The sequence below is a fragment of the Berghia stephanieae genome, chromosome 3, assembly GCF_034508935.2.
Source record: "Berghia stephanieae isolate SIO BIC M18660-M18661 chromosome 3, UCSD_Bste_1.3, whole genome shotgun sequence".
In the NCBI taxonomy this organism is placed as follows: domain Eukaryota; kingdom Metazoa; phylum Mollusca; class Gastropoda; order Nudibranchia; family Aeolidiidae; genus Berghia; species Berghia stephanieae.
The window spans coordinates 24,713,898-24,739,369 of record NC_088362.1 but is presented as its reverse complement, the minus strand read 5'-3'; the positions used below and the strand labels follow the sequence as shown (position 1 = coordinate 24,739,369).

At 33.4% G+C, this 25,472-nt stretch overlaps 1 protein-coding gene across 1 annotated transcript in view; it reads left to right on the top strand.

The window, feature by feature from the left end:
* The window catches only part of LOC144967411 (adenylate kinase 9-like), a 71,412-nt gene that overhangs the window by 31,292 nt on the left and 14,648 nt on the right, over positions 1 to 25,472 (top strand). Inside the window, exons 21-35 of the mRNA XM_078904579.1 lie at positions 329 to 472; positions 4,003 to 4,107; positions 4,955 to 5,070; positions 6,251 to 6,428; positions 7,837 to 7,961; positions 8,495 to 8,710; positions 9,573 to 9,769; positions 12,117 to 12,152; positions 14,194 to 14,271; positions 18,096 to 18,186; positions 18,716 to 18,736; positions 20,103 to 20,230; positions 20,960 to 21,179; positions 22,830 to 22,898; positions 24,938 to 25,042. Coding sequence (XP_078760705.1) covers positions 329 to 472; positions 4,003 to 4,107; positions 4,955 to 5,070; positions 6,251 to 6,428; positions 7,837 to 7,961; positions 8,495 to 8,710; positions 9,573 to 9,769; positions 12,117 to 12,152; positions 14,194 to 14,271; positions 18,096 to 18,186; positions 18,716 to 18,736; positions 20,103 to 20,230; positions 20,960 to 21,179; positions 22,830 to 22,898; positions 24,938 to 25,042 — 1,829 coding nt within the window. The remainder of the gene's footprint in view (positions 1 to 328; positions 473 to 4,002; positions 4,108 to 4,954; positions 5,071 to 6,250; positions 6,429 to 7,836; positions 7,962 to 8,494; positions 8,711 to 9,572; positions 9,770 to 12,116; positions 12,153 to 14,193; positions 14,272 to 18,095; positions 18,187 to 18,715; positions 18,737 to 20,102; positions 20,231 to 20,959; positions 21,180 to 22,829; positions 22,899 to 24,937; positions 25,043 to 25,472) is intronic.

Sequence of the window (25,472 nt, the reverse complement as noted above, 5' to 3'; positions counted from 1 at the left end):
GGAAAAGGCTCTTTGCTCACATACTCTCACTGTACCCAGGTGTAAAATGAGTACCTGGCCATTGACAGAGTTGTCTCTGACGGAAAAAATTGCAATATCACCTAAAAGGCATCATGTCTTGTTCTATATATTACGCGTTGCTGTTGGTGGTCAGGGATCCGTTGTAAAGCGCTTTGAGCACGTTTAGTGGATATTGCGCTAAAAAAAAAGCTCAAGTTTATTATTGTTCTATTATTAGAACACCTGCAACATTTTAAAGTCACGTCATCAACAATTCATGCCGTAACCTTTGACCTTTTTTATTTTATTTTATCAATCCCCATAACAGAGATGACAGGCATGTTGAACGATCTCACGGCAGATGAGCTGAACAACTTTTCACCAGAAGTTCTGCCCAATGCTGAAGAATTCAAAGTATTGACGGAGGAGGAAAGAGCTGCCCTTGATGATCCAAATTGCCCAGATGGAAGAGGTGAGACTTCGTGGGAATGAATACCTTGGTTGTGCCTTACGGCTACCCATTTGCAGACCTGCCTCCTACTATGAAAAATTCGTAGAATTACGAAATGTTGGCTTCAATTAATTTCAGAATATCCTGAGCACCTCTAAGTCCCTAGAACTAATTGAAAATGAAAGTGGATGCTAGGCTAAATAATTTTAAAGCTTTTGAAGTGTTTTTTATTATTCTTTGTGAAGGTAAAATATTGATCTATAAAGCTAACTATAGCGAATGTTACTTTTATCTCCTAAAAACTACGAATGTTAAATTTTCAAGTTGGCAGGTCTGCTATTGCTAACACAAATGAATACCTTGCTATGCTTACAGCTACCTATTGTTAACACAAATGTATACATTGGATGTGCTTACAGCTACCTATTGTTAACACAAATGTATTCATTGGCTGTGCTTACAGCTACCTATTGTTAACACAAATGTATACCTTGGCTGTGCTTACAGCTACTTATTGTTAATACAAATGAATACATTGGCTGTGCTTACAGCTACCTATTGTTAATACAAATGAATACCCTGGCTGTGCTTACAGCTACCTATTGTTAACACAAATGAATACATTGGCTGTGCTTACAGCTACCTATTGTTAATACCAATGAATACATTGACTGTGCTTACAGCTACCTATTGTTAATACCAATGAATACATTGGCTGTGCTTACAGCTACCTATTGTTAATACAAATGAATACATTGGCTGTGCTTACAGCTACCTATTGTTAACACAAATGAATACATTGGCTATGCTTACAGCTACCTATTGTTAACACAAATAAAATCCATAGGATAAGCCAATAGCTGGTGAGCTTAATATAATTTAGAATAGAATGATATAATTAATTCTTTTTTTTTAAGTAGTCCTTATGAGCCAAGAGGCCCATGGAGCCAGAGTTTATCCCGGTTTCTAAAGCGTGAAATGGACAATGCCCTATGAATAGATGTTAGTCTATCGCAAACTACTTTTCACCAGATCTAATAGACCAGCTTCCCAATGACTACTGGGTTGTACAGGGGGAAGTGTCAGACAATATCTCCTATTCACCTGGTCGCTTTACATGTGAATTCAGTGCTCTATCAATTGAGTTATTGGAATCCCCTTTAAAAAAAAAAAAAAGAACATTTAGAACGATTATTTATGATAGATTCTGAAATTTTACCGTTGTTGAAGAGAAGAAAGAAATATAAAATAGCATTCGTATGGCACATAACCAAGACTTGATCATGCCTTGCACACTTCACAGTTACAGGTAGCACTCATATACACACACATGCACACTTACATGTGCGTGCACACACATACATGACACTCTTCCATTAGTTGTTAATAAAAATATGTTTTGAAAAGATTTTTATAATTTTGATATAAAATCATCTATGCTTGGTTAAGGCATTGCACTATAACCTAGAAGGTTCTGGATTCAAACCCCGCTTCAGGCACTTTCCTTTTTTTTCTTTGGACAAGATTATTAACCCCAGGTTTGCTCATTTCGGGCATTATGAGTGGTTTCTGTTGACATCAGGCGTTTGTCTAAGTTTGAGGGATTACCTATTTTCCTTCATGGAATGCTTAGGTGACAGAATCTCACCACATGGAGGGGTGTTTGTTTTTGTTTTGTTTTGCTGCTTGATGCTCTACAATGTAGAAGGAAGACAGTATGACATAATGTCACTACATTCTGTGTCGATACTTTTTTAAGGAGACAAACGGGGCAAAATGAAAGTAGATCAGATCCTTTGGGATATCCATTCGGGAGAACTCCACGTCTTGCCAGACTTTAAGGAGCACGGCTTCAACCTACCCAGAGGTCCTAGCTATATTGGAACTTTGCCAGAGGAGTTTTTATCCCGGAAGTCTAAGGTTAAGAAGAGGTCAGATGATCATGTAGATAGTGGTGGGAGTAGTGGAAGCGTGCAGTCAAAAGACAAACATTCAAAAGATGGAGTGGAGAAGGCAAAAAGTCAAGCCTCTACTACGAAAAGCCAAGACTCCATGGCCTCTTTTCATGGTATCTTATAATATATCTTGTTATGAATTCAAATTGGATTACTCCCCTTGTTGCTGGAGGTTTTGTTTTATTTTGTTTTATTTCGTTCTGCTTATTTATTTATTTATTGTTTATTTGTCTTTGTCGAGTTGTTTTTATTGTTTTTATATTTTATTATATAAGTTTTTATTTTGTTGTTGTTTTTTTTTTGGTGTGAATTGCCCAAATTTTAAATATTTTAATGATTGACCATTGATGTCCAGAAATTTGTTGATTTCCAATTAGGATTGTCTTACTTTGATAAATCCTACTTATTTTTTAAAGAGGAATCCATGATTTATTTATTAAATCATAAATTTTCCTTGTTATAGTTATATATTTGATTAATCAGATAAATTTATTATCATAAATGAAGCCAATGAAATAGAAAGAAAAAAACTTAAAGTTATTAGTTTTGAATATCATTACGATTAAAGACTTACCGACATTCCTGCTTGTGAGCAGCCATTATTTTTGTGTTGTCAGTGTCAGTCAAAAGATTTACACAGCAATGGACAAACCCGTTTTTGTTTTTTGTCTTTTTAATTGCACAACTAATCATAAATTCCTTTTAAAATCAAGTTAGTTGTTGTGTCAAAGTCCTAAAAAAAGTTAATCATAATAATAACAATGATGATGTTGGCATCAGACATCTTGTTTATCTATATTCCTTCGTGGAATGCCTAGGAGACTATGTCTTATGATGTCGTGGCGGAATTTATTATTATTATTATTATCATCATCATCATCATCATCATCATCATCATCATCATCATCATCATCATCATCATCATCATCATCATCATCAATCATCATCATTATATTATTATTATTATTATTATTATTATTATTATTATTATTATTATTATTATTATTATTATTATTATTATTATTATTATTATTATTATTATATTATTATTATTATTATATTATTATTATTATTATTATTATTATTATTATTATTATTATTATTATTATTATTATTATTTATTATTATTATTATTATATTATTATTATTATTATTATTATTATTATTATTATTATTATTATTATTATTATTATTATTATTATTATTATTTATTATTATTATTATTATTATTATTATTATTATTTATTATTATTATTATTATATTATTATTATTATTATTATTATTATTATTATTATTATTATTATTATTATTATTATTATCATTATTATTATTATTATTATTATTATTATTATTATTATTATTATATTATTATTATTATTATTATTATTATTATTATTATTATTATTATTATTATTATTATTATTATTATATTATTATATTATTATTTATTATTTATTATTATTATTATTATTATTATTATTATCATTATTATTATTATTATTATTATTATTATTATTATTATTATCATTATTATTACATTTTCTTCATTAGATTTCACCCCAAAAAATAACGCCTTTTGTTTCATTTTTTATCAGCTCCAATACCTTCAAATGCCGAACTTCCAGAAGTTGATGAAGAAGCAGAAGCGGAAGCAGAGGCTGAAGGTGGAGAAGGGGAGACAGGCAATGAGTTGAGGGAAGGTAAGGTGTTGATTTTGGTGAATGTGAGGATGAAGAGGAGTGTGGAGAGGTGAAGTGTGAGGAAGAGGAGGTGATGGTGGTGGAGTAGGAGGAGGAGGAGGAGGAGAAGGTGGTGGAGGAGGAAGAGGAGGTGGTGATGGTGGTGGAGGAGGAGGATGATGAGTAAGAGGAGGAGCAGAAGGTGGTGGAGGAGGAGGAGGAGTAGTAGGAGGAGATAGAAGAGGAGGATGAGGGGGATTAGTAGGATTAGGAGGAAGAGGAGGAGATGAAAGAGGATGAGGAGGATGAGGAAATGTAAGAAGTTAGGGAGAAGGAGGATGAGGTGGAGTAAGATGAGGAGGAGGAGGGGGGGGGAGCAGGAACAAAGTGAGGAGATAGAGGACATGAGTGGTGATGATGATGATGATGATGATGATGATGATGATGATGATGTTGGTGATAATGATGATGATGGTGTTGGTGATAATGATGATGATGATGATGGTGTTCGTGATAATGATGATGCTGGTGAGGAGGATGATGATGATGGTGTTGGTGATAATGATGATGATGATGATGATTGGGATAACAATTGAATCTGAGATTATCACAGTATTTACAATTTAAACTGACAATAGGGAAAGCCTCTAACCGATCCAGCTAAGTGTTAGTCAATATTACGATATTTTTACCGACAGAGACAAGGCTGTTAACGGCCCAGGTTCTCAATTTACACCCGAGTGCGAGTTAAGAGCCTTTTCCAAGGAGAGACTCAAGCTCTGGACCTTCCATTCCAAGGGCGATGGTTTCATTCCACTAAACCACATAGCCACACAATAAATATGTGTTCATTTCCATCAACAAACAGGAGAAGACACAACAGACGCTGGCACAGCTCAGGCAGAAGCGGAAGTTGAGCCGGAGGGCGTGGAATCTCCTGAGAAAGAAAGCACACCAGAGCCTCCAGAGAAGACAGAATTGGAGGTTTGTCTTGTCTTGCACACTTATTTACTAACTTATCCAAACCAGTGACCACCTGAGCTCTAGCCCTTCGGTCTTGTGTCATGACGTAGGAGTTAGACGTCTTTTGTAGTTGTTCTAGGTTACTATAATACAGTGTGTTACTGATTCATGGATTTGATGGGAGGAATGTGCATCTCAGGTCTTCAAGAGGTTGACTTTCAAGCAAGTGGTGTGTTACTGTTTCATTGGGGTGTTGACATAAGGGGCAGGAAGGAGATGTGTCTTTAGTAATTATGCTTAAATGGCTGTTGAGCGGTATGTGTTGTGTTTTGTCTTGCCCGTGAGTGCATCATCTTTCAGTGACCTTACCATACCTTATTGGATTTCTTTCTCATAGAGGTTGGATGTCATAGTCTTCCACATTTCTCTGTCTAGCACCAAACAGTCCTTCTTCATCAAATTCCCAGTCATTTCTTTTATGTTTCCCTTTCAGTATAAAAAAAAAAAAATTCTTAAATCTTGAGCTTTTATAAAGCACAATATCCGCTAAACATGCTCAAAGCGCTTTACATAAAGTCCATGACAAACAGCAACATGTAACATTTTTAGAATGAGACATGACGCCTGTTAGGCAATATTTCAATTTTCTTTCGGACAGAAATAATGCTGTTGACGGTCAGGTACTCATTTTACACCTGAGTACAATGGGAGAATGTGAGATGAGAGCCTTTTCAAAGCCTTTTTCAACTGTGCGCTGAGCGAAGCTTGAACCCAGAACCTTCTGAAAACATTAATACATTACTAAAATACCAGATCGACGGTTGAGAAATATTCGTCACATTGTATTTATGCTTTCATTGTTTGTTTGTTGTTGGCTGAAGAGGGGTTTTGAGCCTGAAACATTCCGTGTTTGGTATTTTGATAGCATAATTTATTATTCTTTTGATATCTGGAGATTAGGGTAAAAAAATACATGTTTACACTAAAAACTTGATGAGATTCTTAATGAATTTTAGATATTAAATTTAAACTCATATGTCATTCATAATAAATTCAAGACATATTTCAATCGTAATTTAAAAAATGTATGTACTTTTTTATAACACTTTCCATACAATATCATCTCAAAACACATTCTAAGATTACACAAGGACTGTGTGTGATCAAATTTGATCTTTTTAAAAAAAAATTATTTCCAAAGATTTTAATGGAGACGCCGGAAGTTCTGGCTTTGATTGAAAAGCTGAAAGAAGCTGAGAAGGATTTGGCCAATCTTCTGGCCACCATCACTGGCACATCCAGTATTGAACCCTTCACCATTGACGCTGCCTCCATGACCCCTGATGAACTTCAAGTTGAAGTCATCAAGCATCTTGAAAGTGAGTTTAACTAACCCACCTGTTATTGTGATAATGAAAATAAAAAGGATATAGTTTTATATATACCGATCTGCTTACTTATTAAAAATTTTAAAATGCATAATTTTAAGGGATAATAACTGTAGTCACAGAGTTAACTTTAATCATGAACAATTTACCCACACAGTGATTTTTAAATAACACTTCAAAATCCTTTGAATTGTGTCGAAGTCAGGCATCAACTTCCATTTTCAATCATTTTTAATGGCTTAGATATGCTAATGAACTTCTAAAATTGGAACCAAAACTTCGTAATAATACGAATTTTTTGTAATAGTAGGCAGCTCTGTATATAGTGCTAATCCCGTGTTGATGCAGCTCTAAGCACACATAGAGAATAAATCATAAATTCTACACATAACAATAACACAAATAAGATAGAGGCTATATCAGGCACACCTACCAAATAATTCGCCATAGACACCTTTAATTTCATTAAACATTATACGTAGTAATATGAATGGTGAGATTGCAAGGCACAACTTTTATGGCACAGGGACTGGATAGTGGCTTTGGAAGTGTTTAAGGGGAGATAAAACAGTACACAGTTATTCTGAAACTTCTGAATTGAATTTCTAGATCTTATCGAAATTCATAATCTGAAAGCTGTGTAGATTAGGGTTACAAGAAAAAAAAAAATACAAAAAACAAAACAAACAAGATCTTAGAGTTGTTTATTTTCCTTACATATTATTAGTAATTTTTCATTACTCTTGGATGAGTGGAGTAAGATTGAGGATTTGTTTTGACAGATCTGAAAAAAAAATATTAATCACTTTACCTTGGCTCCTTGCCAAATAATGTCAAAATCAGGAAGAGGATGAGAGGGAGGTGGAGGAGGAGGAGGAGGAGGGAGAGGAAGAAGAGAATCAAGAAGAGAAGAAGAAGAAGAAGAAGAAGAAGAAGAAGAAGAAGAAGAAGAAGAAGAAGAAGAAGAAGAAGAAGAAGAAGAAGAAGAAAAAGAAGAAGAAGAAGGAGAAGGAGAAGAAGAAGAAATGGCAGATGGAAATTATTATTCTAGATTCATTAAATTTTCCTGTTACATTTTTTTTCAAGGATGAGAGATGGGAATAGCAGATATGGATGTGGAGGAGGAGGAGAGGAGAATCGGGAGAAAAAGGAGGAGGGAGAGGAGAAAAAAGAGGAGGGAGAGGAGAATCAGGAGAAGGAAGAGGAGGGGAGAGAGCAGGAGGAGCAATGGCAGATAAAAATGATTCCTCTTGGTGTCTTTAAATTTCCTGTTAAATTTTTCAATGATATTTCAAGAATGTGGGTTCGGAGATATGGACGTGGAAGAGGAGGAAAAGTAGCAGGACGAAAAATTATTCTTCTGGTTTCATTCAATTTTCTTGTTTGATTTTTTATCCAGGATTATTCAAATATGTGGGATGGGAGATGGGAGCTGCAGATCTGGACGAGGAAGAGGAAGATTTGGAGGCTGAGGCTTTGGAAGCTGAAGAGGAAGCAGGAGATGAAGAGGAGGCTGAAGAGGAGGTAATATTATTTGAAACGTTGTTTGTTGACTTTTCTTATTATTATTGTTTGCGTTCTCTGTAATATACCAAGGAACAAATGGATTGTAAGGATATTCCATAATGCTTTTTTATTTATTCTTGAATTTCACATTTCCAAATTTTCTTATAAATGAATAAAGTTTATTATTTATTTGTTTATTGATTTATTTATTTGTTCATTTTATTTTTTTGTTGTTTTTTTGTTGTTGTTTTTTTCTTCTATTTATTCATTTATTTATTCTCTCTTTTTTAAAATTTCTTTTATTTATTTATTCATTCATATATTCATTCATTTATTTATTTATTTACATGTTAATTTATATAATTATTTTTTAATTTATTTATTTATTTATTTATTCATTTATCTGTTCATTCATTTATATATCTATTTACATATTTATTTACTTATTAATTTGTTTATATATTTATTTATTTATCTATATCTGATTCTCAACTTCAATAAATCCTCTTTTACTTTATTCATACATACAATGTATTCCTCTTTTACTCCAGGAGGAAGATCCAAACCGCAGCATCAAGAGAAAGTTTCTGGGAGATGCCAACTATTTCGATCCTGTCAATCTGAAAGAGACGGACATCTTGGTACCCGGTAACCCGGAAGTGGCTGCCATCTACAGGGAGAAAGTTTACTACTTCATCTCCAACGAATCGAGGGATAAATTCTTGGAAGATCCCGTCAAATATCTTAGCAGGGATGAGCCTCTGAAGGTACAGAATTCCTATATGACTTTAAGTCTTCCACTTTTCACGTCATCTGATTTTGCAACTTCAACTGTTCCTCTTTTTCTTGTGGTGAAGATTCTCCAATTGTCTCTATCTTTAGCTTTTGGTCTAATGTTTGTTAGCCCTGCCAGTGATGTTAATCTGACACTGATAACGATTTGAAGCAACTCAATGACGAAACCAGAATATTCATATTATATAAATATAATAAGATTTATATGAAGGGCCTCCCCATGGATTCACCATGCTCAATGCATTTTACAATGTTTCATTTATTCCTCCAGCATGACGCCTTTTTCTACTAACTGTCTTACATTATCCATCGCTGCCTATAAGCTAGGTACTCATTCACACCTGAACCTTTGTGCTGCTATGTGTTCTAGTGGTATGACACTCACTTTTGGATTGGAGCGTCCTGAGTTTGAGCTGCGCTTGGTGCATAGTTGAGCCCTTGGAGTAGGCTCTAAATTGTAATATCGCGTAACAGGTGTCATGTCTTGTTCCACATGTTACGTGCTGCTTTTATTTAGCACAATATCCACTAAACATACTCAAAGCACTTTACAAAGGACCCCTGACCAACAACAACACTTAACATGTAGGACGAGACATGACGCTTGTTAGGCGATATTACAACTTTTTCCGACAGAGACAATGCTGTTAAAGGCCAGGTACTCATTTTATACCTGAGTACAGTGAGAGAATGTGATAAAGAGGCTATTTCCAAGGACTCAAATATTCACCACTCAAACCCAGGACCTTCAAATTCAAAGGCAAGAGACATACCCTAGACCACAAAAATGGCACCAACTGATATTATTCATTTTTTAAATATATCTTATTTTAGCCGCCTCCACTCCGTTTACTTATTCTTGGAGCCCGAGGAGCTGGCAAATCCCTTCATGGGCGCCACCTGGCTGAGAAATTGGGAATTTTCCACATCTCATTCCGTGAACGGCTTCAGGAACTTATCATTGCCAAGACCAAGAAGAAGATTGGACCCGAATTTGAAGAGGAAGAAGAGGAACCGGAAGAAGATGAAGAGTGAGTACTTATAATTTATTTTGCTTGGTCTGTCTAGCTGTTATTTTCTTTAATTTTATTTTTTAAGTTCTCTTTTATAGATGTGCTCTTAATTTTCTTTTTTTTTTTTAATTTGTTAATTTTAGCTTTTATTTTTTTCTTTGATGGACAAAATATTGAATCGGTTTATACTACTAATTGTTGTTATTTTTTTTTTCAATGGGGGGGGGGGGTTGTTTTCTTTTGCTTTTTAATTTTATTCTTACTTTCTTTTTGCTTTGGTCACATGTACATTTCTTTGTCTTTATCATAAAATCATATCGTGAAAATCAATCACAAAACCCAAATTTTCTTATGTTTCCTTTTTTTTTTTTTATTCTACTGATAATCCACCCATCCTTTATTCTTATGCTTTGGTTGTGTACTGCTGTAATGCACAAATGTTTTTTGTAAAATTCACGAGTGTTTTTGTAAATACTACAGTGTTTTTGTGAGGTGCACTACAATTTGTCGCTTTATATATTTTTATTACCATAGTCACCTTTTAGAACTACAAATTCTTTTTAAAAATTTTTTTTTTTTGGAGGGACTTTATTTGTTTTGTTTTGTTTTTTGTTGTTTTTTGTTGTTGTTGTACTACTTACATTGAATAAGAATTAATTAGATAATATTGCCTACACTTGTTTTGCAGGTCTGATAACACTATTCATTATGGGCTCATTATTTTAATGGAAATCTCAAACATGATGCAAAATATTGTCCATTACAACAATGTGAAACTAGGCCCATAATAGCGTTCTGGAATCTGACCTGCATATATATGTACACGTCGGATACTATTGATTTCCAACCAAATTTATCAAGACTAGATTAAAAAAAAAACAAAAAACTATTTCATTAGTAAAGTAAAAAAATTGGTGTGCACCATTAAAAAGTGAAATAATTCACCTTTCTCTTGATAGATTCTTCATTTCTTAACACCAAATAGAAATCAAGTTACAAGATTTTAGTTTTTGGATAAATCTATGTGAATAAACTTGATTATTCTGAAAATACACATGCACTACATGTTGCTTTATCCTCATGGACTTCCTTACAAAATTACAACAACAAAAAACAGACAAATAGATAAAATACTCACATTATTGATAAAATGTGTTTAGTTAAAAAACGCATAACATCCGCCAGCTGGATATAACGTACCAACTCACAAAACAATGTGTAACCTTAAACTACGTTTATAGTCTGATTGATTGAATTCAGTGAGAATTACTCATATAAAAAGTTGGCTAAAAACAATAACAAAGAGCTGAGTGACGTCAATTTTGTTCTATTTATAAGACATCTCATCGTTGAGATTCGAGGGTGCACGCATGCTTTTTAGTATTTTGTTTCATTAAATAACCCATTCAAGCACTTTTTGTTTTTAATGTGACCAGTCACGTTGGTTTGGTGTTATGTCAGTATGAACCAGATGAAGACAATTTGAGTTGGAAATTGAAATGACGAAAAAATAAAATGTCCAGTTTTTTAAGCGGCTATGTGCTCTAGTGGTATGATACTCGCCTTCGGATCGGAAGGTCCTGGGTTCAAGTCCTGATCTGAGTGGTGTATAGCTGAGTCCTTAGAAAAGGTCCTTTACTCGCGTTCTCTCTCTGTAATCAGGTATAAAATGATTACCTTGCCAACAACAGCTTTGTCTATGTAAAAAAAAAAATTAAAACTTTGACTATTGCCTAACAGACGTCATGTCTTGTTCTACATGTTAAGTGTTGCTGTTGGCTAGGAACCCCTTGTAAAGCACTTTGAGCACATGTAGTGGATATTGCACTTAATTGGTCAAGTTTTTAAAATTTATAAGTAACAAGATCCTCACTTCTCAATCAAGGTGCTTCTTATAATTCAAATAATATTAGGATCTAAGCTTAAAGTTTAGATTTACACCTGAACATTTATGTAGCGCAATATCCACTTAATGTGCTCAAAACACTTTACAAGGGGTCCTTCCAAGCCAACAGCAACATCTAACAATTAAGATAAAACATAACGCCAATTAGGCGGGGTTTTTTTTCCACAAAAACAGCGCTATTATCAGTAAGGTACTCATTTTACACCTATTGAGTACAGTGAGAGAATGTGAGTTAAGAACCTTTTTCCAAAGAACTCAACTATACGCTGCTCAGATCGGGACTCAAACCCAGGACCTTCCAGTCCAAAGATGAGTGTCATATCACAAGACCCCGTCATAGCCTCAAGTTCTATATTTAAGCATCAGGTTTACCCCGACATGTTACCGTTTCGTGATGACTGGTCACAGTTGAGTTTGCATTGCAATATCTTAACACTGATTTGTTCACCCCCCTTCAAGTTCTGAGGAAGAAGACGAAGATGCCCAAGAGTCAAGGTAAGACATGAACTAACTCAGGCTTTTTTCATCTTTATTTGCTAATAAATCAATCTTAACATTAGCTGGACACCCTTTTGTCAACAAAGTTAATCAGTAGTAAGCTAATGAGTTTTGTTGCCTTTTATTTTGAAAAGATGACTAGATCAAATCTTTAAAAACTAGTTTAAATGTTGCCTTTTATTTTAAAAAGGTTACTATATCAAATCTTTAAAAACTAGTTTAAATGTTGCCTTTTATTTTAAAAAGGTCACTAGATCAAATTTTTAAAAACTAATTTAAATGTTGCCTTTTATTTTAAAAAGATGACTAGATCAAATCTTTAAACACTAGTGGAAATGTTGTCTTTTATTTTAAAAAGATTACTAAATCAAATCTTTAAAAACTAGTTTAAGTGTTGCCTTTTATTTTTAAAAGATGACTTGATCAAATCTTTCTTTAAAAACTAGTTTAAATGTTGCCTTTTATTTTAAAAAAGGTTACTATATCAAATATTTAAAAACTAGTTTAAATGTTGCCTTTTATTTTAAAAAGGTTACTATATCAAATCTTTAAAAACTAGTTTAAATGTTGCCTTTTATTTTAAAAAGGTCACTAGATCAAATTTTTAAAAACTAATTTAAATGTTGCCTTTTATTTTAAAAAGATGTACTAGATCAAATCTTTAAACAATAGTGAAATGTTGTCTTTTATTTTAAAAGATTACTTAATTCAAATCTTTAAAAACTAGTTTAAGTGTTGCCTTTTATTTTTAAAAGTGACTTGATCAAATCTTTCTTTAAAAACTAGTGTAAATGTTGCCTTTTATTTTACAAATGTTACTATATCAAATCTTTAAAAACTAGTTTAAATGTTGCCTTTTATTTTTAAAAGGTCACTAGATCAAATTTTTAAAAACTAATTTAAATGTTGCCTTTTATTTTAAAACGATGACTAGATCAAATCTTTAAACAATAGTGGAAATGTTGTCTTTTATTTTAAAAAGATTACTAAATCAAATCTTTAAAAACTAGTTTAAGTGTTGCCTTTTATTTTTAAAAGATGACTTGATCAAATCTTTCTTTAAAAACTAGTTTAAATGTTGCCTTTTATTTTAAAAAGGTTACTATATCAAATCTTTAAAAACTAGTTTAAATGTTGCCTTTTATTTTAAAAAGGTTACTATATCAAATCTTTAAAAACTAATTTAAATGTTGCCTTTTATTTTAAAAAGGTCACTAGATCAAATTTTTAAAAACTAATTTAAATGTTGCCTTTTATTTTAAAAAGATGACTAGATCAAATCTTTAAACGCTAGTGGAAATGTTGTCTTTGATTTTAAAAAAGATTACTAAATCAAATCTTTAAAAACTAGTTTAAGTGTTGCCTTTTATTTTTAAAAGATGACTTGATCAAATCTTTCTTTAAAAACTAGTTTAAATGTTGGTTTTTATTTTAAAAAGGTCACTAGATCAAATCCTTAAAAACTAACTAGACCATTTGCATTGCTATCGGTACTTGTGATTATTTTATGATCAGTCCGTTAAACGATAGAAAGTGATGGACAGCAGAAATCTGTTCTGTGTTTGATATATTTTCTCTTTTTTTTTTTTTTTGAAGCTGTTATATTCATTTTTGTTCATTACTTTTAAAGAAAATCCACAGCTTCTACGATCACTAGTATCACTAAAACCTACTTTGGTGTTACAGTCATTAAAAAAATAATAATAATAATAAGTGTTAAATTGAGTGAATTATCGATTTTTAAACAATCTTGCATGTCCCTTTGAGAATATACCATCGTGTTTCTCTGTCTTTCTTAATTACATAGTTAAAGGAATAATTGGGTTGATACCCTTAGTTTGAGGAACGTGCAGAAGGCCTCCGAAGACAAGTGATATGAAATTACATAAATTAAAATGAGGCTCTATTCCATTTTTATATTAATATTCACTTTTTTCGAACGTCAAGGATCAACTTTTGCTATAATATTTTTACAAATAAAAATCTAATTATTTTCCCATGCCATAATGCTATAATTGACCAATAAAATCCCCCTCAGCTATGAGGAACCAGAAGAACCAACCGATACGGAGAATAAGATCCCAACGATTGATGAAGTCGAAGAGGATAAGATAAGGTAGAAGGAGGGGAAATTTGTAATCAAACTTGACGTTATGATATCAACGTAATATATATATACACTAACACGATTTGTAATAAGTGCCTATGCTATTAATGCACCTTATAAGCTCTGTATAACAAATGCACTAAAATATAATGGTGGTTTTACTTCATACTAAAACTAAATCTGTGTCAACAAGGATTTCTGATCATGTTTGTTCCATTATATTCTCCTCTGCTCATGTTTTATTTTTTTATTTTTTTCTGTAGTCACTTTTCTTTTCCTTATTATTATAACTAAATAAAAGTACATTGTTTTTTTTAAATTCACGGCTAATTTGTGAATGTTAATTTACAAGGACAAGAATGAAAGGAAACACCCGGCACATAAAAATGAGAAAAACTAGGTCTTTACAAAACATTTTTTTTCTTGTATTATTTCACATAAAATATTCAGTTCCTAATGAAAATGAATGTGAATTAATTAGTTATATCGATAGTTGGTAGAGCACTCGCTTCACATGAAAAGGGACCGTGATCTATCCTGGGTGCATTCGATATTTTTTCCACCCAGAAGTGAATGGGTAGCTGAGTCTGTTAGATTTGGTGGAAAGTTCTTTACGATAGTCTAGTGGCCTCTAAGGATAGCAAGCAATTGTTATTGTCCGTTTAATGCTAAAGACGGTGGGATAAACTCCGGCTCCATGGGCCGAATGGCTCTGAAGGACCACTTTAATCATCAACTGGCAATATAAAGTCAATAGTAATCAGTTAATTGTCGTCAACTTGTTCATACTTGATTCATTCTATAGAATAAAATATATCCTTTCCCAGGGAAAATATTGTCTTTTGGGTTCATCTCATCTCGAGAAGAATGCAGTACAGTAGCTCAAAATAAGGATAAGAGGCTTCCTTGAGGAGAAAATAAAATGAGATTCCAAAGCAGGGCTTGAATCCCAGGTTCCTCGGTTGATGTTCGATAATCTTTTCTCTGAAAAAAGACTATAATTGAGCTTTGAGCTTTTTTGTATAGCGCAATATCCACTAAATATATTCAAAGCAACACTTAACATGCAGGATGGGACATGACGCCTGATAGGCAATATTACAATTATTTTGGACAGAAACAATGCTGTTCATGGCTAGATTCTCATACGGTGAGAGAATGTGAGTAAAGAGTCTTTTTCCAAGGACGACTTAACTCGAGCCTCGAACCCAGGACCTTCCAATCTGAAAGCAAGTCTCATACCACCAGACCACATAGCCGCACCATTAATTAACTAGTCACAAATCATAATTAACTATTGTTGTTTGGGGGAGGGGGGGGGGTTAAATCTTTGTTTTCATGAAATATGTATGGCCTCAATCCTGACGTCTCTTCTTTAATAAATTAAACTGTTTCAAAGTGACTTCTTTAACTGTCCATTATAACAGCTGTATTGATAACTATCATACCTGCAAATATTATCTTTTCTCTCCCTGTTTTCATATATATTCACTTCTCTCGTATAAATTGTTATGACCATATAATTCTTTGTATTATAAATGCCGCCTAATTGATAAAGATCTGAAAAAGGTTGTATGGAACAGTGCCAGGCAATGCAGAAAGAAGAAAAAAAATCAAGATTCCAAGTTTTCCTACAGAGAAGACGTACTGAACATTTCTCTGTAATCAATTTGTTTGTTTTTTGGGGGTTTTTTTGTAATGTATTTATTTTCATTGGGTTTGTTTGTTTTTTTTTGGGGGGTTGGCTGAAGACGGGTTTTGAGCCCAAAACATTCCGTGTTTGGTAATTTGTTGTTTTGTTTTGTTTTGTTTTGTGTTTTTGAAGCTGTTATATTCATTTTTGTTTATTCTGTCTAGACTGGAAACTTCTTCCAAGTCGAAGCAGGCTGATTTTTTGTGATGGTTTTTTTTTCTCTTGTATTTTTCTTTCTGCTTGTGTCTGGTACTGTCTCATGCACATCTCTTCAGATTTTGTTCCATATCAAATTCTTATATAAGAATTTTAATGATTGTTCAAATACATAAGGAAACTAGTATTACATTTTCTATCTACTTGTTATACACTCTTGCTTTTTGGAATTCCGGACGTGTTCCCAACCGCTGCACGAGCTTGCAAGTGCACGTTGTGGACAAAGTTAGAATTCCAAAATGCAAGAGTGTAAGAAATCTTTTAGTCTACCCCTCAATCGATTCCGATTTCGTTATCATTGAATAAAACCATGTTCAAAAACACTTAAATTATATTTCTTTTTAAAGAATCAAAATTTTTAGTGATTTATAATCTGATGTTATGATTACTTTATTTTAATCTGATTTTATTATTATTGAAAACATGATATCATTACGCGTTACTATAATTTAGGGAGAGGGGTAGAATAATAACAGATGAAGCATTATTTATTGTGTTAAATACATTTTATACGTACATTCATTTTGAATAATTCTTTTTTTATATATATATATATATAATTGACCCCAAACTGTTTTGATGAATGTCAAATAGTGTAAAGAGATGTAGTCATTTTAATTTCTATTAAAAAAAACATCCATGGAGTGAAATTATGTTTTAATATACCTAATTTTACTTTGATACAAGATAATACAATTCCAATAAATTGTCAACAGAAGTCCTACTTACTGATTTTATTTTTATTGTAACTCTCTCCTTACCAACCATTTTCTGGATTTTCCCGGAAACGACATAGATACCTAATTATTTTTAAAAATTAAATGATTGTAATATATCAATCAAATATCTTTAGTTACAATAAGCTATTAATGTCAGTGAGGTCAGATCGGTGTATGTATGTGTGTGTTTGTGTGTGAGTGTAAATGTATCTGTGTGTGAGTTGGTATGCGTATCTATATGTGTGTGTGTGTTTGTGTGCGTGTGTGAGTGTGTGTGTATTTGTGTGTGTTTCTGTATCTGTGTTCTCAAAATTGTCAATGAATAAATGTTTGAATGACAATAATTAATATTGTAAAACGCTGCTGAACACTCACATGGAAGTTGAGCGTTATATATAAGTGACTCATTAATCTAATAAAAATAAATAACAATGCAAAATTGAATGTAAGCTTCAATTTAATAGGCGAAAAAAATTCGTATATTAGATTGAAGCTTACATTCAATTTCACACTGTTATTTATTTCTTTGAGTTTCGAGCAGCAGCATTTATATTAATCTAACATATTGATTTTAAAAATTCTAACTGAAAAGCAATAAGTACATGCTATGCATAATTTTGTTCAGCAAAACAAGCTCTACAACACAGCATTAAGTTCTCTTTACTATAACATAAAATTTTCTTCAAATTTTGTAATGTGTAAAAGAAAGCTGGATAAATATAATTTTGGTTGTTTCGTACCGAATGTGACGATTTTCCTATAGTTGATAAGGAAAGGGCTAAATTGAATAAGTCTTTGTTCTTTGTGTATTCTTTTTCTAAACATAATTCATTTGCTGGTTTCCTTACACATCAAACCCTTTGATAAAGGGGAAACCTAAAACGTCACAAATTATTTGTTTTCTGTCATTTATAGAAGCTTAATTAATATTTATACATATTCGTTTTCTTTTTTTTTTTTACCCGGAGAGCTGTTAAGCTTTTAATGTTACACCATTAAAAAACTGTCTTCCACTTTCAAACATTTTGCAGCGCTGTACTGCTGTTGACTCCTGGGTTGTTCCAGTTTTCCCTAGGAATAGACCTTAAAGACACATTTCCACTTGGAGATGAATAAAGGGAATATTTTTTAATGTATATATTTCAGTGTTGGGACTTTTTGTAGAAATTGATGAATATTTGATTGTATTTCTTTCTATTTGACAGAGATACCGATGACGAAGAGGGTGAGGAGAAAGAAGGTGGAGAAAAGGAGGAATCAGCCGAAGCCCCGCCCCCTGCTGCTGACCCTAAACAGGTAACGAGTGATTCTATGTTTTGGTCTCATTTTCATACTCATCCTCAGATTGATTCAAAATAGAGCATTTATATAGTGCAATATTCCCTAAACGTACTCAAGGCACTTTACAAGAGGGGGAGGGGAAGTTCGAAGCTGTTATATTCGTTTTTTGTTAAGTTAATTACTATCTGAAGGTGTTGATCACTGGAAATGATTGTTATTTCAGAAAATATCAAAATGATAAATTAGGAAACAGGCACTGGTGTAAGACAAAGATCTGAAAAAGTGTGAATGAAACAGTGCCAGACAAAGCATGAAAGAAAAAGAAAAGAAAAAATAACTATCCTATAAATTCAGTCTTCCTCCGAAGAAGATTTTTTTGGGATGTTTTTTTTTTTCTTGCGATTTTCTTTCTTGATTTGTTTGGCTCTGCTTCATACACACTTTTTTCTTTGGATCTTTAAATGTTGTTTCATAACATTATAAACAGATGACATAATTGTGCTTTAAACTAACTTTTTTACTTATTTTTCCACATATGTAACAGCCCGAAACTATTCCAGAAGAGGTGAGATATATAAAACTTATTTAAATTTGGGATTTTCTTTCAAACAATATTGAATGTAGATTTACTTTCTTATAGTAAGAAAATAGATTTTAAAAAATAAATAAAAGGGACTTGAGCTTTTATATAGTGCAACACCCACTAATTATGCTCAAAGCCCTTTATAAGGAGTCCCAAGCTAACAGCAACACTTAACATGTAGGATGAGACAAGACGCTTGTTAGGTTATATTTCAAGTTTGTTGGGGTTATTTTTTCAACAGAGACAACACTGTTAACAGTCAGGCACTCATTTAACACCTGTGTACAGTGAGAGAATGGGAGTAAAGAGCCGAAGGCGAGTGTCATACCACCAGACCTCATAGCCACATAATTACAATGAATTTACTTTCCTATTTTATTTATAAATAACAAACGAGATTTTATATAATGCAACACCCACTTATTTATCTCAAAGTCTTTGACAAGTAGTCCCAAGCTAACAGCAACACATAACATGTAGGATGAGACATGATGCCTGTGAGGCGATATTATATTTTTTCCCCAACAAAGACAATTGCTGTAACCAGCCAGATACTTCTTTTACACCTGAGTATATTGAGGGAATGTGTGTGTAAAGAATTCCACTCAAAGGACTCAATTTTGCACTGCCCACCCGGAGTGGCACTTCAACAAGGGACCTACTTGTCCGAAGGCGAATGTCATAGAAGACCATCATACCTTATCTTCCATGAGCAGCAACTGGGTCTATTAGATCTGGTGGAAAGTACTTTGAGATAGACTAATGTCTTAGCCGAAGGTAGAAAGTAATTGTCATTGTCCATTCCACGCCATAGAAACTGGGATAAACTCTAGCTCCGTGGGCCGAATAGCTCTGAAGGACTACTCTTTAGCAGAATCCGAAACTTTGACCTCCATTTCCTCAAAATTACTTTCCTGTCACTTAAGTACTTTAGTGGTGTACTTTGACCTGGTAGGTTCTAGGTTCAAGCCCAGTTTCAGGTACTTTTGTGTCCATCCAGCATTGAATGGATAACTGGGTCTGTTAGATCTGGTGGAAAGTATTTTGCGATAGACTAGTAGGTACTGAAGGGTAGCAAACAATTGCTATTATCCATTTCACACTTCGGAAATCGAGATAAACTCTGGCTCCTTGGACCTATAGGCTTTGAACGACCACTTTTTGCTCACTGTGACAACATCGGTTATTCCTGTTGACATCATAAGTTTGTTTGATGGATTATCTCTATTCCTTCCTGGAATGCCTAAATGATGATATCGGAAGGACGTCATTTTTAAAAAAAAGTGCTTTTAGTACAATTCTCTTCTAATAAATGGTCTTCACTAATTATTATCAATTATTTTCACAGGAAGAGGAAGAACCAGAGCTGACCGAGGATGAAGAAGCCATTAAAGCCAATCTAGAAAGCAGCGATCCACTCCCCCCAGAATTGTTAGATACCATCATTGGAGGCTGGTGGAACAAGGAACCCTTCAAGTAGGTCCACTGATATGTGAAATATTATTATTTGTAGCCCATTTTGTCAGTCTGGTTGGGGGTCCTGATAGCTCAGTTGGTAGAGCACTCGCTTCACCCTCAAAGGAATCAAGATCAATCCCGGTTGACGTCGATATGTTTTTCTGATCCCCTCAGTCCACCCAGCAGTGAATGAGCAGCTGGGTCTGTTAGATCTGGTAGAAAGTACTTTGCGATAGCTAGCGTCTTTTCCAAAATGTAGCAAACAATTGCTATTGTTCTTTTCACAATATAAAAACTTGGATCCATGACCCTAATGGCTCTGTGGGACTTTTCTCCGTCTGGTATAATGTTGGAATGCACCAAATCAGATCTGCTTGTGCTATAAAAAAACATTGTATAGAATTACGGATTAAGCATTGCTCTCGTTTTTTGGGTGTTTTTTTTCATGAGCAAGAAATTCAGCTCTTGTTACTCACTTCATGGCGCTGCACTGTGGCTGACCAAATTTTTATGGGCTCTTTGTTTTAATGGAAATACTATCAAACCAACATGTACCTATTTAAAGGTCTGATAACCAAATTGGTATGGACTCACTGTTGTACTAGAAATGAACTCAAACCATGGCAAAATATTGTCCTTTACAACAATGGTAAATCAATCCCAAAGTTATTTTCGGTGACCATACCTGCAAATATGTGCACTTAAGTAGCAACCAATGAGTAAAATTTGGTTTTTGTTATATTTTAGATCAACTGGGTTCATTTTGGAGGGATTTCCACGAACATCGGACGAGGTGCGGTATCTACAGGAAGCTGGCTTGTTTCCTGATGCTGCTATCATTCTTCAAGTCTCGGATGATGACGTCATCGGGAGACTTTTGCCGCCAAAATTGGACAAATGGAAGGCAAAACGAGACAAGCGTCTGGCCAAGAAGGCTAGAAAGAAGGAAAAAGCACAGAAAAAGAGGGTAAGAGTGGCAATTATTTGAGAAAAATTCAAGTGATGTTAAAGTAAAACAACTTTTTTATACCTGCTTATCCAGACCTGCATAGTTGAACATATAAAAATTCATAGTTTTAAGGATGTAAAATTAAAAGTCGCTGTAGTTAAATTCATAGATCTACAATTTACTCTCACAAGGATTAAATAACACTTCAAAATCCTTAGAATTATGCACGCTGGCATCAACTTCCATTTTCAATAAGTTTTATTGACTTAGAGATGCTCATGAGCCGAAAATTTCGAAATTCTACGAATTTTTCGTAGCAGTAGGCAGGTCTGCTTACCTTTCCTCACCTATCCTCTCTGTGGCAGGTTTCTCATAAAAGGCCTTGACCTTCTGTTTTCATTCCACTCTGTTCATGACTGTGTTCCAGTTTCTCGCCTGTCCCCAAGTCTTCCATTCAGCAGTATTTCTTTCTCTTTCAACAATTCAACAGGCTTGTAGTTTTTGGGTCAGCCGTGTTTTTTATTTCCCTCTGGGGCCCATCCCATGTCAGTGCCGCCGCACATTCATTATCCAATTCTTTTTTTTTTTTTTGTATATTATGGTCAATGTATTTCCATTTCTTTCTTTGGACTTTATCACTCATTGTCCTCATTCCTGCTTTTTGTAATACATTTTCATTGCTTAAAAATTAAAAAATTATAAAATTGAGCTTTATATAGCGCAATATCCACTAAATGTGCTCAAAGTGCTTTACAAGGGGTCCCTAGCCAACAGCAACAGTTGACATTTAGAACGGGACATAAAGCCTGTTAGGCGATGTTACAATTTTTTCGGAGAGACATCGCTGTTTACGGCCAGGTTCTCATTTACGCCTGAGTAATGTGAGAGAATGAGTAAAGAGCCTTTTTCAAGGACTCAACTATGCGCCGAGCGAGGCTGGAACCCAGGACCTTCTGATCCGAAAGTGAGTGTCGTACCACTAGACCACATAGCCGCACGACTTTGGACTTTATCACTCATTGTCCTCATTCCTGCTTTTTGTAATACATTTTCATCACTTACGTGATTTTAATGCTTACATGGTCCTTTTATATCTGTATTCGATATCTAGGTGACTAGTTTCATAGTTAGATCTATTTAATGTAGATAAATCATTTTTTAAAAGTTTACCTAACATCAAAAGGATTGAATTTTCTGTTTCTGTTTAAAAATTAGAATTTCATGTTTCTTAACTGATGAATGTGATAATTATTATGAAATCATTTTAAATTAAAATAAAGTTGAGCTTTGAGATTTTATATAGCTGAATATTCAATAACGTGCTCAAAGTGCTTTACAAGGGGTCCCGAGCCAACAGCAGCACTAAACATGTAAGACGAGACATGACGCCTGGTAGGCGATATTACAATTTTTTTTCTGACAGAGACACCGCTGTTAACAGCCAGGTACTCATTTTACACCTGACTATGGTGAGAGATATGACTAAAGAGCCTTTTTCCAAGGACTCAACTATGCACTATTTGGGACTCTAACCCAGGACTTTCTAATACAAATGCCAGTGTCATACCACTAGACCACACAGCGACACAAATAACTGATTTCCTGCAATATTTGAATCTTATGGAAATTCTTTTGGAGTCCTCAATTTTTTAATTTTCAATTCTGTAGGATGCTGCCATGGCCAAACGTAGGGAAGAGTTAGTCAAGGAAAGAGAAGAAAGGCGTCAAACAAGACTGGTACGTACAGATGAAACGTCTGGATTCAGGCATTTCAAACTCATTTTACTCACTCAACTCTAGGCCTCTTCCCCCATGCAGTCTAATCTCTCAGAATTGTTTGATAATAAATTTCAAAAATGAATAAAATATACTCATTTACCCAATTTAAATGAAATTTAATGTGTATATATGTACATATATATGTATGTATGCATTTTGTTCTCATACCACCATACATACAGTCGTGATTATCATCGATGCATGGAGTTGCAATTTAATGACAAGACAAGATATAGTTTTATTCAACTGCAATTTAAAAAATTGAAAACTGTGGCTTTATTAATATATCTATAATTTGTCTCTGAAAAATGATGGGTTAAAATTAAAAGTAAAGAGGGCCAAATACTGGGATAGTCAGCGTTAGATTTGAGAGAGTTAAGGGCTGAATTCAGTCCTGTATTGGGGAAGCTTTTTCACCACCAAAATCTCTATTCCCTTTAGTAAGGGCAGGAGCAATCCGTAGATAGATCTCATGAGATTTTGGTGAGGGTTAATGGTTACTTACAAAGGTTCGGGTCACCCTACCATATTACCGCATTAGACCAGAATGTCGTTCTGTTCACAGAGCAAAACCCAATGACTATTTCACATTTCAGTTAAGGAACATTTCTCTTTATAAAGTAACCAAAATATGTGTTCTCAATATTTAATAATAGAAAATCAATCATCTACTTTTTTTTTGTTGGGGGGGGGGGGGGGGGGGGATCTTATTGCTTTGACTTTGGGGTTGGTTTATTTGATTTTCTCAGTGGATTTTATTCAATGTTAAAAATATTTTCTTGTAGGGGGAATGGGTATGTAGGCCTCTGAATATCTGGTAAAAGTGACAGTCACTTATTAAAGGTAGTGGTCATCCTATCACATACTATCGTTATCCCAGAATGTTGTCCCATCAACAGAACAATACACAATGTCCTTTCCAGAGAGGGAATTCACTATGCTTTTCTTCAACCCACCCTTAATTCGATGTGTCACGTTATTTAATAACTAAAACAAGTGCTGCCAATATTCACTAAGAGAAAATCAATAATCTGACATGGCGGTTTTTTGCACACAAAAAAATCCCAAAATTTGCAAGATAAAAACAGCAAAATTTGCACAAAAAAATTCTAAAATTTGCGGTTAATTTTCCTAAAAACCCATAATTAGTTCATGAAAGAGAAAGGTATTTGTTTGTTTTTAAGGGTTTCACTGTGCTTGCAACAAATGTAAGCTTCATATCAGCGCCAGTAAAAAAGTAGAAAATGGGATAGTAAAAAAGAAACTACACTTAATTAATTATCTTTCATGTTATACACGAGCTATCAAGTTAAAAGAAAAAAAAAATCGTCTTTATTTTTTTTTTTTTTTTTGCCTTTTAAAAAAAATGTATTATTGTTTTGTTTTTTTGTTGTTTTTTTTGTTTTTTGTCTCTGCAAAATCTCGAAAATTTGAAAAAAATTTGAAAAAAAATTGCAGATTTTGCGGCCGCAATTCAAATCAGTGAAATTTTGCAAAACACTATCATGCCAGAATAATAGACACCCAGAACTCGGCATTTAGAAACAACAAAATCCTATCAATTGGACTTTGGGGTTGTTTCTTTATGTAAAAAATTTTTTTTTTTAATATTCTCATTTTTAGAGAGAGTAGTAGAATGATCTATTTAGCTCTTGTAAAAATAGTAACTATTTCTTGTAAGGTGTGATCACATAGTGGCATTGGCCCAAAAGATTTATTTCCTTTTCCCTTTGTTTTTTTTTTTGCTTTTTTTTAACTTAGATGTATTGCTTTATAAAGTAACTAAAACATGTCTTCTCAATATTCAATAATATAAAATCAATCACAAAAACACAAAATTCCACCATTATGAAATAAAATCAAAATTCTATCCATTTGAATATAGGGTCAATAGTTTAATTAAAATTCTCAGCCATTTTTTTCATTGCTAAAACATATTCTTATGTTTTTTTGCTTTTTTTTTTTGTTGTTTTTTTTAAACTCATGTGTTGCGACAGGCCGAAAAAGATGGGGATGATTCTGAAAACGAGGAGGAAATGGAAGAAGAGGAGGAAGAGGATGAGGAAGACGATATTGAAGCCATCCTGGCTGAAGAGTTTGAGGTAAGACTCAGTATTTTTTTTATCTAGAATAATTGATGTATTAATGCCATGCGTTTAGGTAAAATACTTTGTCTGTTCTGTCTGCCAGATAAATGTTACCAGCTCACAACATTACGTGCAGCCTTTAACATTCATAATCTGTGAGTGGGACTTTCATCTCAATGAGCCGGGTGATGTCAACTTCATTCATTTTTATACAAAAAGAGAAAATCTGTTTTTTTTATTTTCAAACCTACATATTTATATGTGGATATGAGCATCGACTGTATTGATCAGTCACTCTGATTGTTTTAGTAATGCATTTATGATTTTTTATTTTTTATTGTTTTTTTTTTTTGTTGTTGACTTAAGAAAAGTTTTTCATGTTTGGTATTTTGTTCTTTTTTCTTTTAAAGCTGATATTCTCGTTTTTGTTTATTACCATACTTTT